Consider the following 13,799-nt stretch of genomic DNA (forward strand, 5'->3'; position numbering starts at 1 on the left):
AAAAAGACAGCACTCGATTGACTCTACCAAGTTTTTTCAGACTCATAAAAAAAGCCTTTGGACCAAGTTGCCCAATTCCCATCCATGCCAGTCACTGGCCCGTTTGATCTCAGAACAATTCCTTGCTCTTCCTCTGCTCTGTATCCCGGGCAGACATTCCTCCACTCCTCTGACCTCTATTGCAGCAAGGCTATTTGTCCAACGAGAGGTACAGGTGGGATGCTGGAGGGCAGGGAATGGGAGAAGCTGAGGTGTTTCCCCCCATCTTCCCCTGCTCCCAGTGACACCACAACAGTCACTCTGTCTCTGCCACGACCCAACCTGCTGTGGTCCCAGCTCAGGCAGGCCACCCTCGCCATGGTCCTGGCTGCTGACCTCTGGCTCTGCCACCTCCTCCCACGTGTCTCCTAGCCCAGGAGTGGAACAACTTTCTGCTCTTCTCAACGCTTTCAGCTCCCATGTAATCAACATTCTATATTTGGTTTTCTCCACTGAGAATACCATATGTGATTCCTTTTTTCCTATCTGGACCCTGACTGATACACCATCTTCAGAAGAATCCATTACACATCCATTCAAGGGAGCACTCAGCAGAAACAATGATACACATACCTGAATGTATAGACATATAAAGATGACTTAGTGACTCCAAGGTTAAGAGAAAAAGAAGATTATGAAACAGTATTATACTTTGGGAAAAACAGTGAGAGGCAAGTTCACTTAATCACTGGAAAAATGCATTTAAAAAACCTAAATATACATGAAATTTTGATTACGGTTATCTCCAGGTGGTGAGATGATGGTTTTTTAACTTCCTTGTATTTCTCTGGCGAGTCTGATTCTTTTGTAATAAGTAGGAATTACTTTTCTATTGGAACGCCAAAAGGTGGGGGTGCAATTCTATTGTGGGGAAAAATATCACCTAAAAGGAGACTGATCTTCAGGGAGAAGTGAAGGATCATCTATCCCACTGCCATCTGTCTGTCTTCTGGGCCTCAGTCAGACTCCTCATGGAGATGGCTTTCCAACCATGTTCCTGGCAGGAGGAGGGGAAGCAAGGAACCCACAGGAGGATGGTGTGAGCCATGAGAAAGGGTGGCAGAGAGTTATCAGAATTCCTCCTCAGATAACAGGGACCATATACCCACTCTGTGGTCTTCTCCTGGTGGCCCCAGACTTGTCTTGAGGACTCTGACCTCATCAGCCACTTCTCCTCCAGCTCCCTCCAACAAAACAAATCAGATAGCTCCTTCTCCAGAAGCCTTCCCCACCCTTCTCAGCCAATGCTATTACTTTTCCCAAGTATACTTGCTCCCTTTATTCCTGGCACAAGCAAAAGACACACCATACGTGTTTACTAAATACACTGATCTTCTCCTTGTGTTGACCATGTTATGGCATGATTCCCACGAACCGTAATTATCTGTTCATAAGAAGCTCCAGTGTTAGTCGCTCAGTCGTGTCGAACTCTTTGAGACTCCATGGACTGTAGCCTACAGGCTCCTCTGACCATTGGATTCTCCAGGTAAGAATACTGGAGTGGGTTGCCATTCCCTTCTGAGTCCAAATCTTGGTTCTGCCACTTCAAATATGTGTGTCCTCAAGACAGTTATCACAAAGGATTATCACACAGATTGAATAAGAAAACTCAGGTAAAGCACATGGTGTTAAAGCTGTCCCACAGTAGGGAGTCGGACACTGGGCTCCCCTACCATTCGCAGGTCCAGCTGTCACTAATGGGGCCAACACAGTGCAGGCACTCTGCAAACAGCTGTTATTCAATGTCCCCTGTACACAGAGAAGTCGTTCATCTTGTCATCAAGGAACCCTCATATGAAAATGCCTGCCTCTTTGCACAATAACCCCAGAGGCACAAAAACCTAACTGGATACAGGGCCCTTGGTTCAAATTCAGGCTGTGTGCCACTTGTAGCCGGGTGCCTCAAGCAAGTGACTGACCCTCTCTGTGTCACTTCTCTACAGGGAGATAATACTAACTTCCTTAAAACAATTCTTATAAGGATTAAAGGAGAAAATGTTTACCAAGTGCTTCATAGCTCCTAGCACAAGAGGGCTCTACAAATATTAGCCTCCATCCCTTCCATTTAAGTGGCTGACACTAAGTCTTTTTTTTTTTTTCCAACTCATGAAAAAAGCCAACCTCGCTGCAATTATAAATACCATGGCATAATTTTTTAACGGCACCCAGGTGGAATCACACCAGTGTCATTTTCACTTAAGAATTTTATATTGTCGACTGATTTATTAACTATAAGAAGCAATTCCCCAGGGGAGACTACAGTTGAAATAATTGTTTTGAAGAAAATAGGGTGGATCAACACACGGGAATCATTAATCATCAAAACAGTAACATACATTTGATGAGGTGGCCTTCTCCGTGGAGCTTTCTTCCTGTGATAAAAGAAGAATTTGCACAAAATATCTACTGTAAAGCTCTGTCATGCAACAATTCATCAGCATCTCCCCCAGCCCTACCCTGCTCCACTCCATGGCAGGGGAATCCATGCCTGGGAATGACAGAGCCAGTGGAGGAGGAGCCCCCATCATGAATCACTGCAAAGCAGCAAGAGTTTAATGGGTTTATTAATGAATTAATAATTTAACAAACATTACTGGCTATTTTCTACTGAATAATGTCCATGAAATACTGCAAAAGCAACCAGGAAATGAGAGGCTATGAGGCTGAACATGAGAAAGGGCTGCCTCCCCCAGATGCACGTAAGACATGGTGTTAAAATCAATTTGGCACTTATTAGTACAAGGGACCGCAAGGAGATCCAACCAGTCAGTCCTAAAGGAAATCAACTCTGAATATCCATTAAAAGGACTAATGCTGAAGCTCCAATACTTTGGCCACCTGATGTGAAGAGTTGACTCAATGGAAACGACCCTGATGCTGGGAAAGACAGAGGGCAGGAGGAGAAGGGGACAACAGAAGACGAGATGGTTGGATGGCACCACCAACTCAATGGACACGAGTTTGAGCACACTCCAGGTTATAGTGAAGGACAGAGGAGCCTGGCTCACTGCCATCCATGGGTCTCAAAGAATCAGATGAGACTTAGTAACTGAACAACAGAAGATAACAGAAGGACCACTCTGTTCCCAGAGGCATTCCTTGAGAGGACAGGCCTCGGGGCAAGCCCCCTGCTCATTCAAGAACAAATCTCCTACAGGCTGGTCTAGAAACTTCTGCTGTTTTCCTTTTAAACAGCATATGTTTCAAAGTGGATACTAATCTCTCAGGCCATAACAGAGCTTCTGGTGTTGGTTTAACAAACATAACGAATCCAAAGGCACAAATTCAAGGTCATTTCTTTTTCCCACTTGCTGCAGAACATCACGGTTTTACCGTAATCAGAGGTAAAACCCTGATTTCAGAAAATGATGGCTGACTCTTTTCTATGCACTTACTATGTATTAGACACTGCCTTAGATTATTTGGGCTTCCCTGGTGGCTCCAATGGTAAAGAATCTGCCTGCATTGTGAGAGACCCAGGATCAATCTCAGGGTCGGGAAGATCCCCTAGAGAAGGAAATGGCTACCCATCCCAGAATTCTTGCCTGGAGAAGTCCATGGACAGAGGAGCCTGGTGGGCTACAGTCCACAGGGTCCAAAAGAGTCAGACACGACTCCGTGACTAACACTTAGATTATTTGGGGAGGGGCTGGAAAAAGAAGATAGGCCAAATCGATGTCTATTCCTGAGCTCCATGCTAATGACTGGCTTTTGATCCTATCTATTAAAAGCACCTGGAAAATATTAAATAATATGAATGTCTTAGATTCTTCAGAGACATTCTCATTTGATAATTTCAACAAGCCTGTAGAACAGATGAGGTTACTCCCCCTTTGCTGACACTCAGCTTTTTCATCGGTAAATATAAGTCATTTGTCCAACAAACTTTTACGTTCCAAGTATCAACTCCCTTCTTTTCTCAAGCCTAATCTTTATAGACACACTATTTTTATTGCTTTTTTTCCCCTCTTATTTGAGAACTATCACATGTATACTAAAAAAAAAAACAACATACAGAAATAAAAAACAACCATCACCTGCAAAGTGAACTCTGGGAAAAGCCACCATTCACATCTGAGGCCTGATGTGACAGAAACATCGGTTTCCATCTACACTTTTTTTACATTACAAGAAAATAAGATAATTCTGTACCTACTCTTTTGTAGCCTGCTTTTTATACTTACTAAAGCATGAACTTTTCCACATGTCATTAAGTATTATACTGCATCATCTGAGCAGTTATGTAGGATCCCAGGGTATGTGTGCGCCCTCATTTACCAGCTCATCTGAATTAATTAGGTGTTACTGTCTGACAAAAGTTAGTCTTCCATTTCTACATCCAAGCTGGAAGAAGCAGGTACTCAGGTATTTGGAAGTGTGGAAACTGTTTCATCACTTGTCATGTCGCTGCATTAATATGTCATTTCTTTAGGGTACTTCCTTTTCAAAGGGATCAGAGACACATCTCTCTGCAAAAACTGCCTGGAAACCCCCTCAGATGTGGCTCCATATTCAAACTCAGCTCCCTTAAATCGCCAAGAGCAAGACAGCACTGAGAGTGTTCCACCTCCAGGCTCAGGACGGCCTTCTGTCAGAGTTGAGAGGTGACGAGAAAAGGAACACTGCAGGTTCCAGACACCAGGTTTGGCCTCAGCTCTGCCCTGACCTGGCTCGTGACCTCAGAGAATCACAGATCCCCGCAGTTTCATCCAAGAAGCACTCAAATGAGAGTAGCATCCTTCAAGCAATGAGTCTTTCCTCCAGGAGGCTTTGAGAATAAAGCAGAAAATTGCTGACTGCCTTGGGAAAACCAAGGCATCAACATTCAGGGCCCTTTGTCACCATACCAGTGGAAGGTGCAAGGTTTATTGTTGTTATTTTTTTTCCTAATCCAAATTCAGAAACTAAGTTGTAATGTAGACCATGCCAAGAAGCGCCAGCACAGGAGCCCACAGCTACCGGGAGCCTAGGGTGGTTTGGGTTGGGAAGTTGAACCCGTCCCAGCGAGTCCCCTGGTCTGGCAGCCAGGAGGCAACACAGAGGCCCACTGGGGCTCCAGTCTTGAGGATCTGAGAACAAACACTTTCTTAGCTCCAAACTCTCACCCCATGCTCTCTTTCACCATCCCCATCTGATAAATATTCCACCAACAGAAGGTCCCACTGTGGTAGGAGAACCTCACTGAGGAGCAAATACTCTGCAAAGGAAATGCCCACTTATGAGACGATCCATACAACTGGAGCCACGCACACAATGGTGACTCCTGGGCCGGGCCAGGCCTGTGTTTCCACCATCAGCTGGCTTAAGTTCCAATCCTGAGGACCTGTGTGAATGTCCTCCCCTGAAGCATCCTGGATTAGAGAGAGGCTGGACCAGCAGGGGAACATGGTCCAGCTACGTGGGGTCACAGAGGGCAGGGCCTAGGTGTTAGTCGCTCAGTCGTGCCCGACTCTTTGTGACCCCAAGGACTGTAGTCCATCAGGCTCCTCAGTCCATGGGATTCTCCAGGCAAGAATACGGGAGTGGGTAGCCATTTCCTTCTCCAGGGAATCTTCCCTACTTAGGGATCGAACCTGGGACTCCCGCACTGCAGGCAGATTCTTTACCATCTGAGCCACTTGGGAAGCCCTACGGGGCCTAGGAATCCTGAACCAAAATGTGTCCCTTCCATCTGTTCCCCAAAGCACCTAAACTCCCCACCATTAGAGTCTCTGCTAAGAACCCAGTAGGAATGTGTGAGTTTTACTAAGTATAAAACATAATGCTTTGTTGAAATTGAAGAGGTAACACATCAACCAGTCCCTAATAAACAAGTCCACTCAGCGCATTGCAAGACACTCCCTCCTCCAGCTGGAAGCAGGGATGAGGTGTGGCCATACCCAAGAGGCAGGCTTTGCCGGAGGATGAGGCAGAAGAGAGAAAGGGCAGAGCCCAGCCTCTCATCTCGCTGCAGAAGGTGCTTCGCCTGCTGCAAGCACTGGTTCCAGAATAACTGGAGAGAAGGCTGGGTGTCTGGGCCACCCAACCAATGCGATGGTCACCAATGGCCCCAGCTCCAACCCCTCAAAAGGAACCTGACTCCATTCCTTCCTCTGAACTCCCAGAACAAACTGCCACCCTGCATACATACTAAGGCTCTGGGAAAGAAGGGTTCGAGTCTATCCAAGCTGCAGTCCACTCCTTGGCCAGCAGCCCACTCTGCCCTACTGGCTGCCCCCACAGGTGCCTCAGTTCCCTGCACTGAGGGGCTATGTTTGGGCAAGACAGGGAAAGGAACGGTTCTCCTTGCTCTCTTGAGTTGTTTACTGCAGGACTCAGCGGGGGGAGATGTGGGGGTGGAGAGATGCTTCCCATGGAAGGGAGCAGGAAGAGAACTGACAGAAGCACCTCACCGGAGATGCAGAGCTGGCTGCCTATCCTTTCAGATGGATCCTGCCCCCCCACCCCCCAACTGCAGACACCCAGCCTCTCTCTCAGCGGGGACTCCTGGTCCCCACATCTTCTCAGTTTGGTCTGGCTTCAGGCTCGGAGCCCTACCCCTCAGGCTTCTCCACCCTGGGGCTTGATTCTTTTGATCCTAAGCCTACCATCAGGAGGCCTGGAAGGGCCTCTCTGCTCCTAACAAGCAGCACCCACCTCATTCCCCTACTGGGCTTACTTCACTTAGCGAGGCACCCCCTCCCATCACTGCTCACTGGTAAATAAAGGACAAGGAAGCATCATTCCCTCATATAACATTGGGAAATTCCTAACTTCCCCGGTTCAAAGAGCTCCAAAATCTAGCCTCACCAACACTCCCATCTTTGCACTAGAGTAACCCCAACCAGCTTCTCTGGGCTTGATTGAAAACTGACATGTGATACACCAGGAAGAAGACAGAACCTTCCATGGGACAAAGCTGTGTTCATATCCCAACTTGGCCCCTCACATTCTTTCTGAGCCTCACTGTCCTCACCTGTACATTGAAGATAATCAAAGCTGCTTTGGGGATTTTAAAAAATTCATTAGGAATACCACACAAAAGGTACAGAGAGCACACCCCATTCTCTATGAAAGATAGTTAGCATTCAAATTTGTCACATGTCCATTGTTTCTCCCCAGGTGGAATCCTTGGCTATTGATTTATACCCTGGCTTTACTTAAAAGCCTTTGATTATTTATTTTTTAGGCTTCCCTTGTAGCTCAGTTGGTAAGAATCCACCTGCAATTCAGGAGACCCCCGATTCAATTCCTGGATCAGGAAGATCTGCTGGAGAAGGGATAGGCTACCCACTCCAATAGTCTTGGGCTTCCTTTGTGGCTCAGCTGGATAAGAATCCACCTGCAATGTGGGAGACCTGAGTTTGATCCCTGGACTGGGAAAATCCCCTGGAGAAGGGAAAGGCTACCCATTCCAGTCTTCTGGCCTGGAGAATTCCATGGACTGTATAGTCCCTGAGGTCACAAAGAGTTGGACACGACTAAGCCACTTTCACTTTATTTAAAAATACATACAGATCCTGTCACAGTTAATGTTTTCCCTCTTTACTCCCCTAACCCCATCTCCTCCTGAGCACAGCACCAAGCAGGCACTCCACAAACAAGGCTCCCAGGAGAACCCCAGCCTGTCTCACACTTGAAATAGCCTGAGTGAGGTCAGCATCTCTGAAAGTCATCTGTCCATCCACATGCACTGGCCTGGTCTCAACACCCAGCAAAGATGAGTTGCCTTCAGGAACATTTGGGTATGTTGCTGTCAGGCACCAAACCCAACCACACAAGAAATCCTGAAGCTTCTCTCAAATCAGATCCCTCCTCTGTCTGCTCACCCCTGGCAACTGCATCAGGCCCAACTCCCCCCTGCAAGAGCTCAGCAGTGACCGTCCACAGCTCTGAGAGAAGCAAAGACTCTCAGAAGCTGGAGCTGGAGCCAGGCCCATGAATAGTTGAATCGTCTCAACTAAAAATCCATCTGTCTCCACTAGGAGGCCTTCCAGGATGCTCCCAGACAGAATTCTATGTCAGTCCTCAGGGGCCCTGCCCAGTTCAGTTTACACAGGACAGTAATTCCCTCTTCACTCCAGAGGCCAACCCCCTGAAGCTGTGAGCTGTGATCTGTCTTCAACTCTACACCAAGTGAGGTTTCAGTACATCGTAGCTAGTCAACAAACTCTTACTGAGTGATCTTAGCCTGTGACGCTGACACTGCTTTTCCCCTGCATTTTGTACATACGAAATCAGAAGTTGGGAGGGGCTTAGCCCTTCCTGGGGTCCCTCTGCTCTATACCGGAGGGAAAGAAGTCCTCCACACCAGGACACCTGCCACCAGAGCACACAGGGTGGCCCCCCTGCTGTTGCCTTGAAGGCTTGAGACTCCCAGAACACACCCATGACAACAGTTTATCTCCTTTTGATTATTTGCCACCTCCTTCTAGACAGTAAACTCCCGAAGACCAGGCACCAGTCTGCCTCCTCTCACTGCATCCAGAACTAGTACCGAGGCGAGGCTGGGTTTCCATAAAAATTTGCTGCCAGAGGGCAATGGCTTGCCCTTCCCTTAGTGCCTGTCAGACTTTACGGGGTCTTTAGATCTCCGGGGAAGCTGCTTAAAATGCAGATTTTGATTCAGTAGGGCTAGAGCCTAGAGTCAGTCTGTATTTCTAATAAGCCCCCCGGGTGATGTGGAGGCGGCTGGAAAGCAGGGCACGCTCTGAGAGGTGAGACTGGAGTCGCTGGGGGCCCAGCAAGCTTGAGCTAATCCTCTTCTTTTAAAAAAAAAAAACAACCTGTTTTTCATGCCTAAGCACTTGGAGTTGTTCCTTCTCTCAGCTATGTCATGAGAACATCTCCTGATGCTTGGTATTAAGATTCCAAAAAATCAGACAGTGAAGCTTCAGCCCTGCAAAGCCAGGAGCCCCCAGGCTTACTCCCCTCTCTGCGGACTCCCAGTCACAGCCAGGACCCAGGGTTCACACAGCTCACCCCTAACAACCTGGCCACAGCCACAGAGGCACGAATAGCTGCCGCTGCTTTCAAATTCCTGGAGTTCAGAACTGTACACACTGAGCCCCATTCTAAAGACTTTTTTCCCTGCAGGCTTCATCTCTAGCTCCTCTGCCCTCTGCATATTTCATTCATGCTCCGGACGGAGTCTTAAATTGCAGGAAACCAGAACTCCGCAGATCAATTAGCCGAACTCACCACATGTCGTTTTTCTCATTTCACTATTAGAATAACACGGTTTCTGGGCTGAGTGTGGGCCTGCTGTGTCCCACTAGAGAGCAAACCCACCTGCCTTTGGAGAAGATCCATGTAAGGGCCAGAGCCCCTGCAGTGCCTTGTCACAGAAGACAGGGGACACTCTGCATCCTTCTGAGGATTATGTTTTTTTCCACACTGATAAGGGCTTTGAATGGTCACTGAGTTGGGCAGAACAAGCAGCCCACCTGTCTTCTGAGGGCTCTGGGCACAACACACCTGCTCCTCCCTGGGCTGTGTGGCTGAGGCAGAGGGGCAGCTCTGCCAGCAGAGTTGAATACTGAGCTCCTACAGACAGTCCCACTCACCAATCTATACCTCTTGTCTCCTCTCCAGCTTCCACGACAGCCAGATAAATTTTTAGGCTTTGTAAAAAAAAAAAAAAAAAAAAGTTAAAATCAAAGCAGAAAGGGCCTCTATTGCTGGTCCTACAGTGAAATTGCAAGAATCCAGTACCTCCTCCTCCCTCCCATCTCATGGCCACAAAATGAGGGCAGAGAGAACTCATGGTCTCCAACCTTCAGGGACTCCAAGGATTCATCGATGACTTATAGGGCTACTGCTCCTATGCAGTGCGGAATCCTAGGGACAACATGGCTTTCAGCTCATCAGGAATGAGTAAGTTTCAAAAATGAATGGAGGGCGATTTATGAAAGTCAGGTGGGACTGTTTACAAAATTAAAGCGTTTACTGGTGTGACTGAACAAAAAGCAACCAGTTCAAACTGTCTTCATCCAAAGAGCAACTTCAAAACATCCTGTTTCATTCAGGAAGTGAAGGTTTGGTTCAGCACGTACCGTATCTTTATCTAGCAAACCAACCTGATGAGTCAGTGGGCTGGGGAAAAGTGTGACACCCACAAAGATAAAATATTACTACAAAGGGCACCTCCTTCCAGCAGTGTGATGCATTTATGACAAAAGAGGTAATTTACCAACCATGATCCGCAAATGAAACCGAGTTACAATAGGCATATTTTCTCTTTTTTTACTCCATCAAATGAAGCCAGCTTCCAAGATCTGTACAGTATAATTTCCTACCCCATCCCACCCAGCAATTTATATTTTTCTTTCTCTTGGCAGACACTTTATTTTTGAGTTGTACACAGTTCTGTTTTGATAGCTCACCAGAACTGAGGGTAACAAATACTTCTAATTTGATTATTTGAAGAGTCTCATTAATTTTTCAAGCCACACAACACACACAGGCACAAACGTATTCGCCAGACATTCGCAACCAGTGAAGGTTAATAGGCACTTAATGTAACTGCAGACGTTCCAAGCAATCTTCCTGTCCCACTGCATTTTCAAAGACCACATAAATATGTAATCTATTCCTCTCTTTTTCTATCATAACATTCCACTGGGGCAATCCTGATGAGCTGTCCCCTTGCTGCCTCCCCAGTAAAGTGATGCATGGTACCTGATGGATAGATATGGGTTTGAGTGAGGAGGATTTCTGCAGCCATCCATAAACCTAGCTCATTTAAATTGCGAGCTGTCGACTACCTGAGAAGAAAGAAAGAGCTGTCTTTAAATTATATTTTTAAAAAATGTATCACTCTATTGTCTAGAATGCAAGCAGAATTCTTATTTCCAGGCAGCAGGAGTAAAGGACCACCTGATCATCATGACACTCATTTCTCTCCCCAAGGAACTGCTCTCAGTGTCTTGAGAAGAGGGAAGAGGGCTCAAGGTGATTCTCCCTATAACTAGGTTTCTTCTGAGTGATGAACCAGATAATTGTTTAGATGGTCAAGTGGACCTGAAGTGGGAAAAGAAACAGATTCAGGATGTCACTAAGAAAAGCTCCCCCTGACAAAAAGGGAAATTAAAGAGGAAACAAGCATTGCCCATTGGTGAATCTTCCCTCTGTCATAAGTAGGGCTCACAGGGGGAAAGCTAGGACTCAGAAAACAAGAGCATTCATGGGAAATCACAGAGCAGGCTTGTTTTGGATATTTCGCCTGATTGTGACAGAATTTCTTCCTAACCCCAAGGCATGCCACCCAGGGCAGAGACACCAGTGATGTGGATGTGCTGACTGATTCACCTGCTTCTCTGCAGGAAATAAAACTTCATTCACTTACACACTTGCTCAGTCACAAAGGAGGGCTCATGAACACCATTTTACCTAGGGCACGCAAGTCACATTTCTGCCCCTAAGATTTGCCAACAGACGCAGTCGTAGGCTAAGAAACATTAATAAGTCACTTTCTCCACCTCAGCAGTTCAGATATGTTGAATCTCTGCCTCAGAGAAAAGATGAGGTGCACACAAATTCCAAGGTTGTATATCATGAAGGTTATGGAGCCTGTGTGAGACATCATGAAACCACCCAGCTGAATTTTAAGCTGCCTCTCCCTGGAGACCTGAGAACTCATGATTTCCCAGATAAACTACATTTGGAGGAAAACCTCTGTGAGCAAAAACCCAGAGAGAGTTCAATGATTCAGCTCTCCTTTGGCCTTTAATTGACTTGCAAGCAATACTCCGTGCCTAGTGCTGGATGAAATACCTATTAATTTAAAGCCATTTATTACCACTTTCTTTCATCCAACACATTTTCCGATATGTTTATTGCTCATTATAAGTAATAGATTGACATCCCTTGAAGAGAAAGTCCTTTTAATACTTATAAAATGGTTTCTTAGAAGACATCAATTATAAAACTAGCTATGACACCAGTTGAGTAATGCAGCATTACAATCTCAGCAAATGTCATAAAACAATACTTTGTGTTCAAGTGACATCAGCAAGATGGCAAAACAGAAAGTCCCAAGGCTTCATTCCCCAGCAGAAAATCCAACTTAAGAACAATATATGGTCCAAAAAAACCTTTATAATAACTCCATGAATCAATCAGAAAGTTATAGTACCCTTGGCAAGCTCAAGGCCCAAAACAAATGCCTTAAACGAGGTGGTAAAATTAATTTCATTGCAACCATGTCAGTCCCTCCCTCAACTTGGCACTACTCACCAATGGGAGGAAAATCCCTACTTGCAGCTTTTCCCTTGGAAGGGAGAGAGAACAGTGGAACATCCATCAGTGCTCTGACTTTTCAGGGGGCTGCCCACGGAAGTGGTTCTGTCTCACCAGATGCAGAGCACTGATGAGGAACCAGAATACCCTTGGATGCCTGGGGGCAGCAGAGAACAAAAAAGAGTTCAGCAGCTGTGGCAAAACCAGAGAACCTGTAATACTGCAGAAAGAAACTGGCACAGCTCTCTGCATCTAGGAGAAGGTGCCCAGCCTGTGGCTCCTCCCTGCATCAAACATTCTAGCTTTGTGGAGGGCTGCCTGAGGAACTGGTTTATGTCTCAGGTGACTCAGAGCACCGACAGATGGCAAACTTTGAGTACTTGGGGGCCACAGAGAACAAACCAGAACTCAGTGACTTTTAGCAGTGCCAAAGAATCTGCAGTGCCATGGACAGACACCAGAGGGATCAAGAGACAACAAAGTCCTGAAAAAGAAAGGGGCAAACCTCTCTCACTGGAAAAACACATGTACAAGCCCAGAGATTACACATTTCCAAAAAAGTTTTGAGAGGCTCCCCAAATCTCTAGCCTGGCTGACTGATGAAGTTCTTTCCCTGTATGATGCAAATCTGTAAAGGTTGAAAGAAATGACTTTCTTTTCCAAATGCACACATCCCAACACACAGCTATAAGTCACATGAAGAAACAAGGAAACATGGCCCAATCAAAGGACAAAAATAAATCTCCAGAAACCAAGCCTCAAATAACAGAGATATATGAATTTGAATTACCTAAAAAAGAATTCAATATAACCATCATAAAGAACAGTATATGGTCCAAAAAACCTTTATAATAACTCCATAAATCAATCAGAAACTTGTAGTACCCTTGGCAGGCTCAAAGACCAAAACAAATGCATTAAACGAGGTAATAAAATTCATTTCATTGCAACCATGTCAGCCATTTTTAACAAGCTCAGGAAAATGGTTCATGAACAAAATGAGATTATCAACAAGAGACAGATAATTGTAAGAAAAGCCAAGTCAAAAATCTGGAGGTGAACGACCAAATAAATGAACTGAAAAGTTCAACAATAGATTTGATCAAGCAAAAGAAAACTCCAGGAACTTAAAGAGATGTCATTTGAAATTACCCAGTTAGAGGAACAAGTTAAAAAAGAAATTAGAAAGAGTAAAGAAAGGCTGAAGGAGTGATGGGATACCTAGAAGAAGATTAATAAACACACTGTAGGATTCCCAAAAGAGAAAAAGCAGAAAGCATTATTTGAAGAAATAGCAGCTGCATATTCAAAAGCAGAGACATTACTTTGCCAACAAAGGTCCGTCTAGTCAAGGCTATGGTTTTTCCAGTGGTCATGTATGGATGTGAGAGTTGGACTGTGAAGAAAGGTGAGCGCCAAAGAATTGATGCTTTTGAACTGTGGTGTTGGAGAAGACTCTTGAGAGTCCCTTGGACTGCAAGGAGATCCAACCAGTCCATTCTGAAGGAGATCAGTCCTGGGTGTTCATTGGAAGGACTGAT

At 45.7% G+C, this 13,799-nt stretch overlaps 1 protein-coding gene across 2 annotated transcripts in view; it reads right to left on the reverse strand.

Moving 5' to 3' along the window:
* Nucleotides 1-13,799, reverse strand: part of SPOCK1 (SPARC (osteonectin), cwcv and kazal like domains proteoglycan 1) — a 584,625-nt gene that overhangs the window by 389,123 nt on the left and 181,703 nt on the right. The window contains exon 3 of one of the 2 annotated variants that reach the window (XM_061423579.1): nt 2,376-2,411. The exons of the other annotated variant lie outside the window; for it this stretch is intronic. Within the exon in view, the coding sequence (XP_061279563.1) occupies nt 2,376-2,411 (36 nt within the window). The remainder of the gene's footprint in view (nt 1-2,375; nt 2,412-13,799) is intronic. 2 annotated transcript variants of the gene reach the window in all.

Source organism: Bos javanicus, chromosome 7 (assembly GCF_032452875.1).
Source record: "Bos javanicus breed banteng chromosome 7, ARS-OSU_banteng_1.0, whole genome shotgun sequence".
Lineage (NCBI taxonomy): Eukaryota > Metazoa > Chordata > Mammalia > Artiodactyla > Bovidae > Bos > Bos javanicus.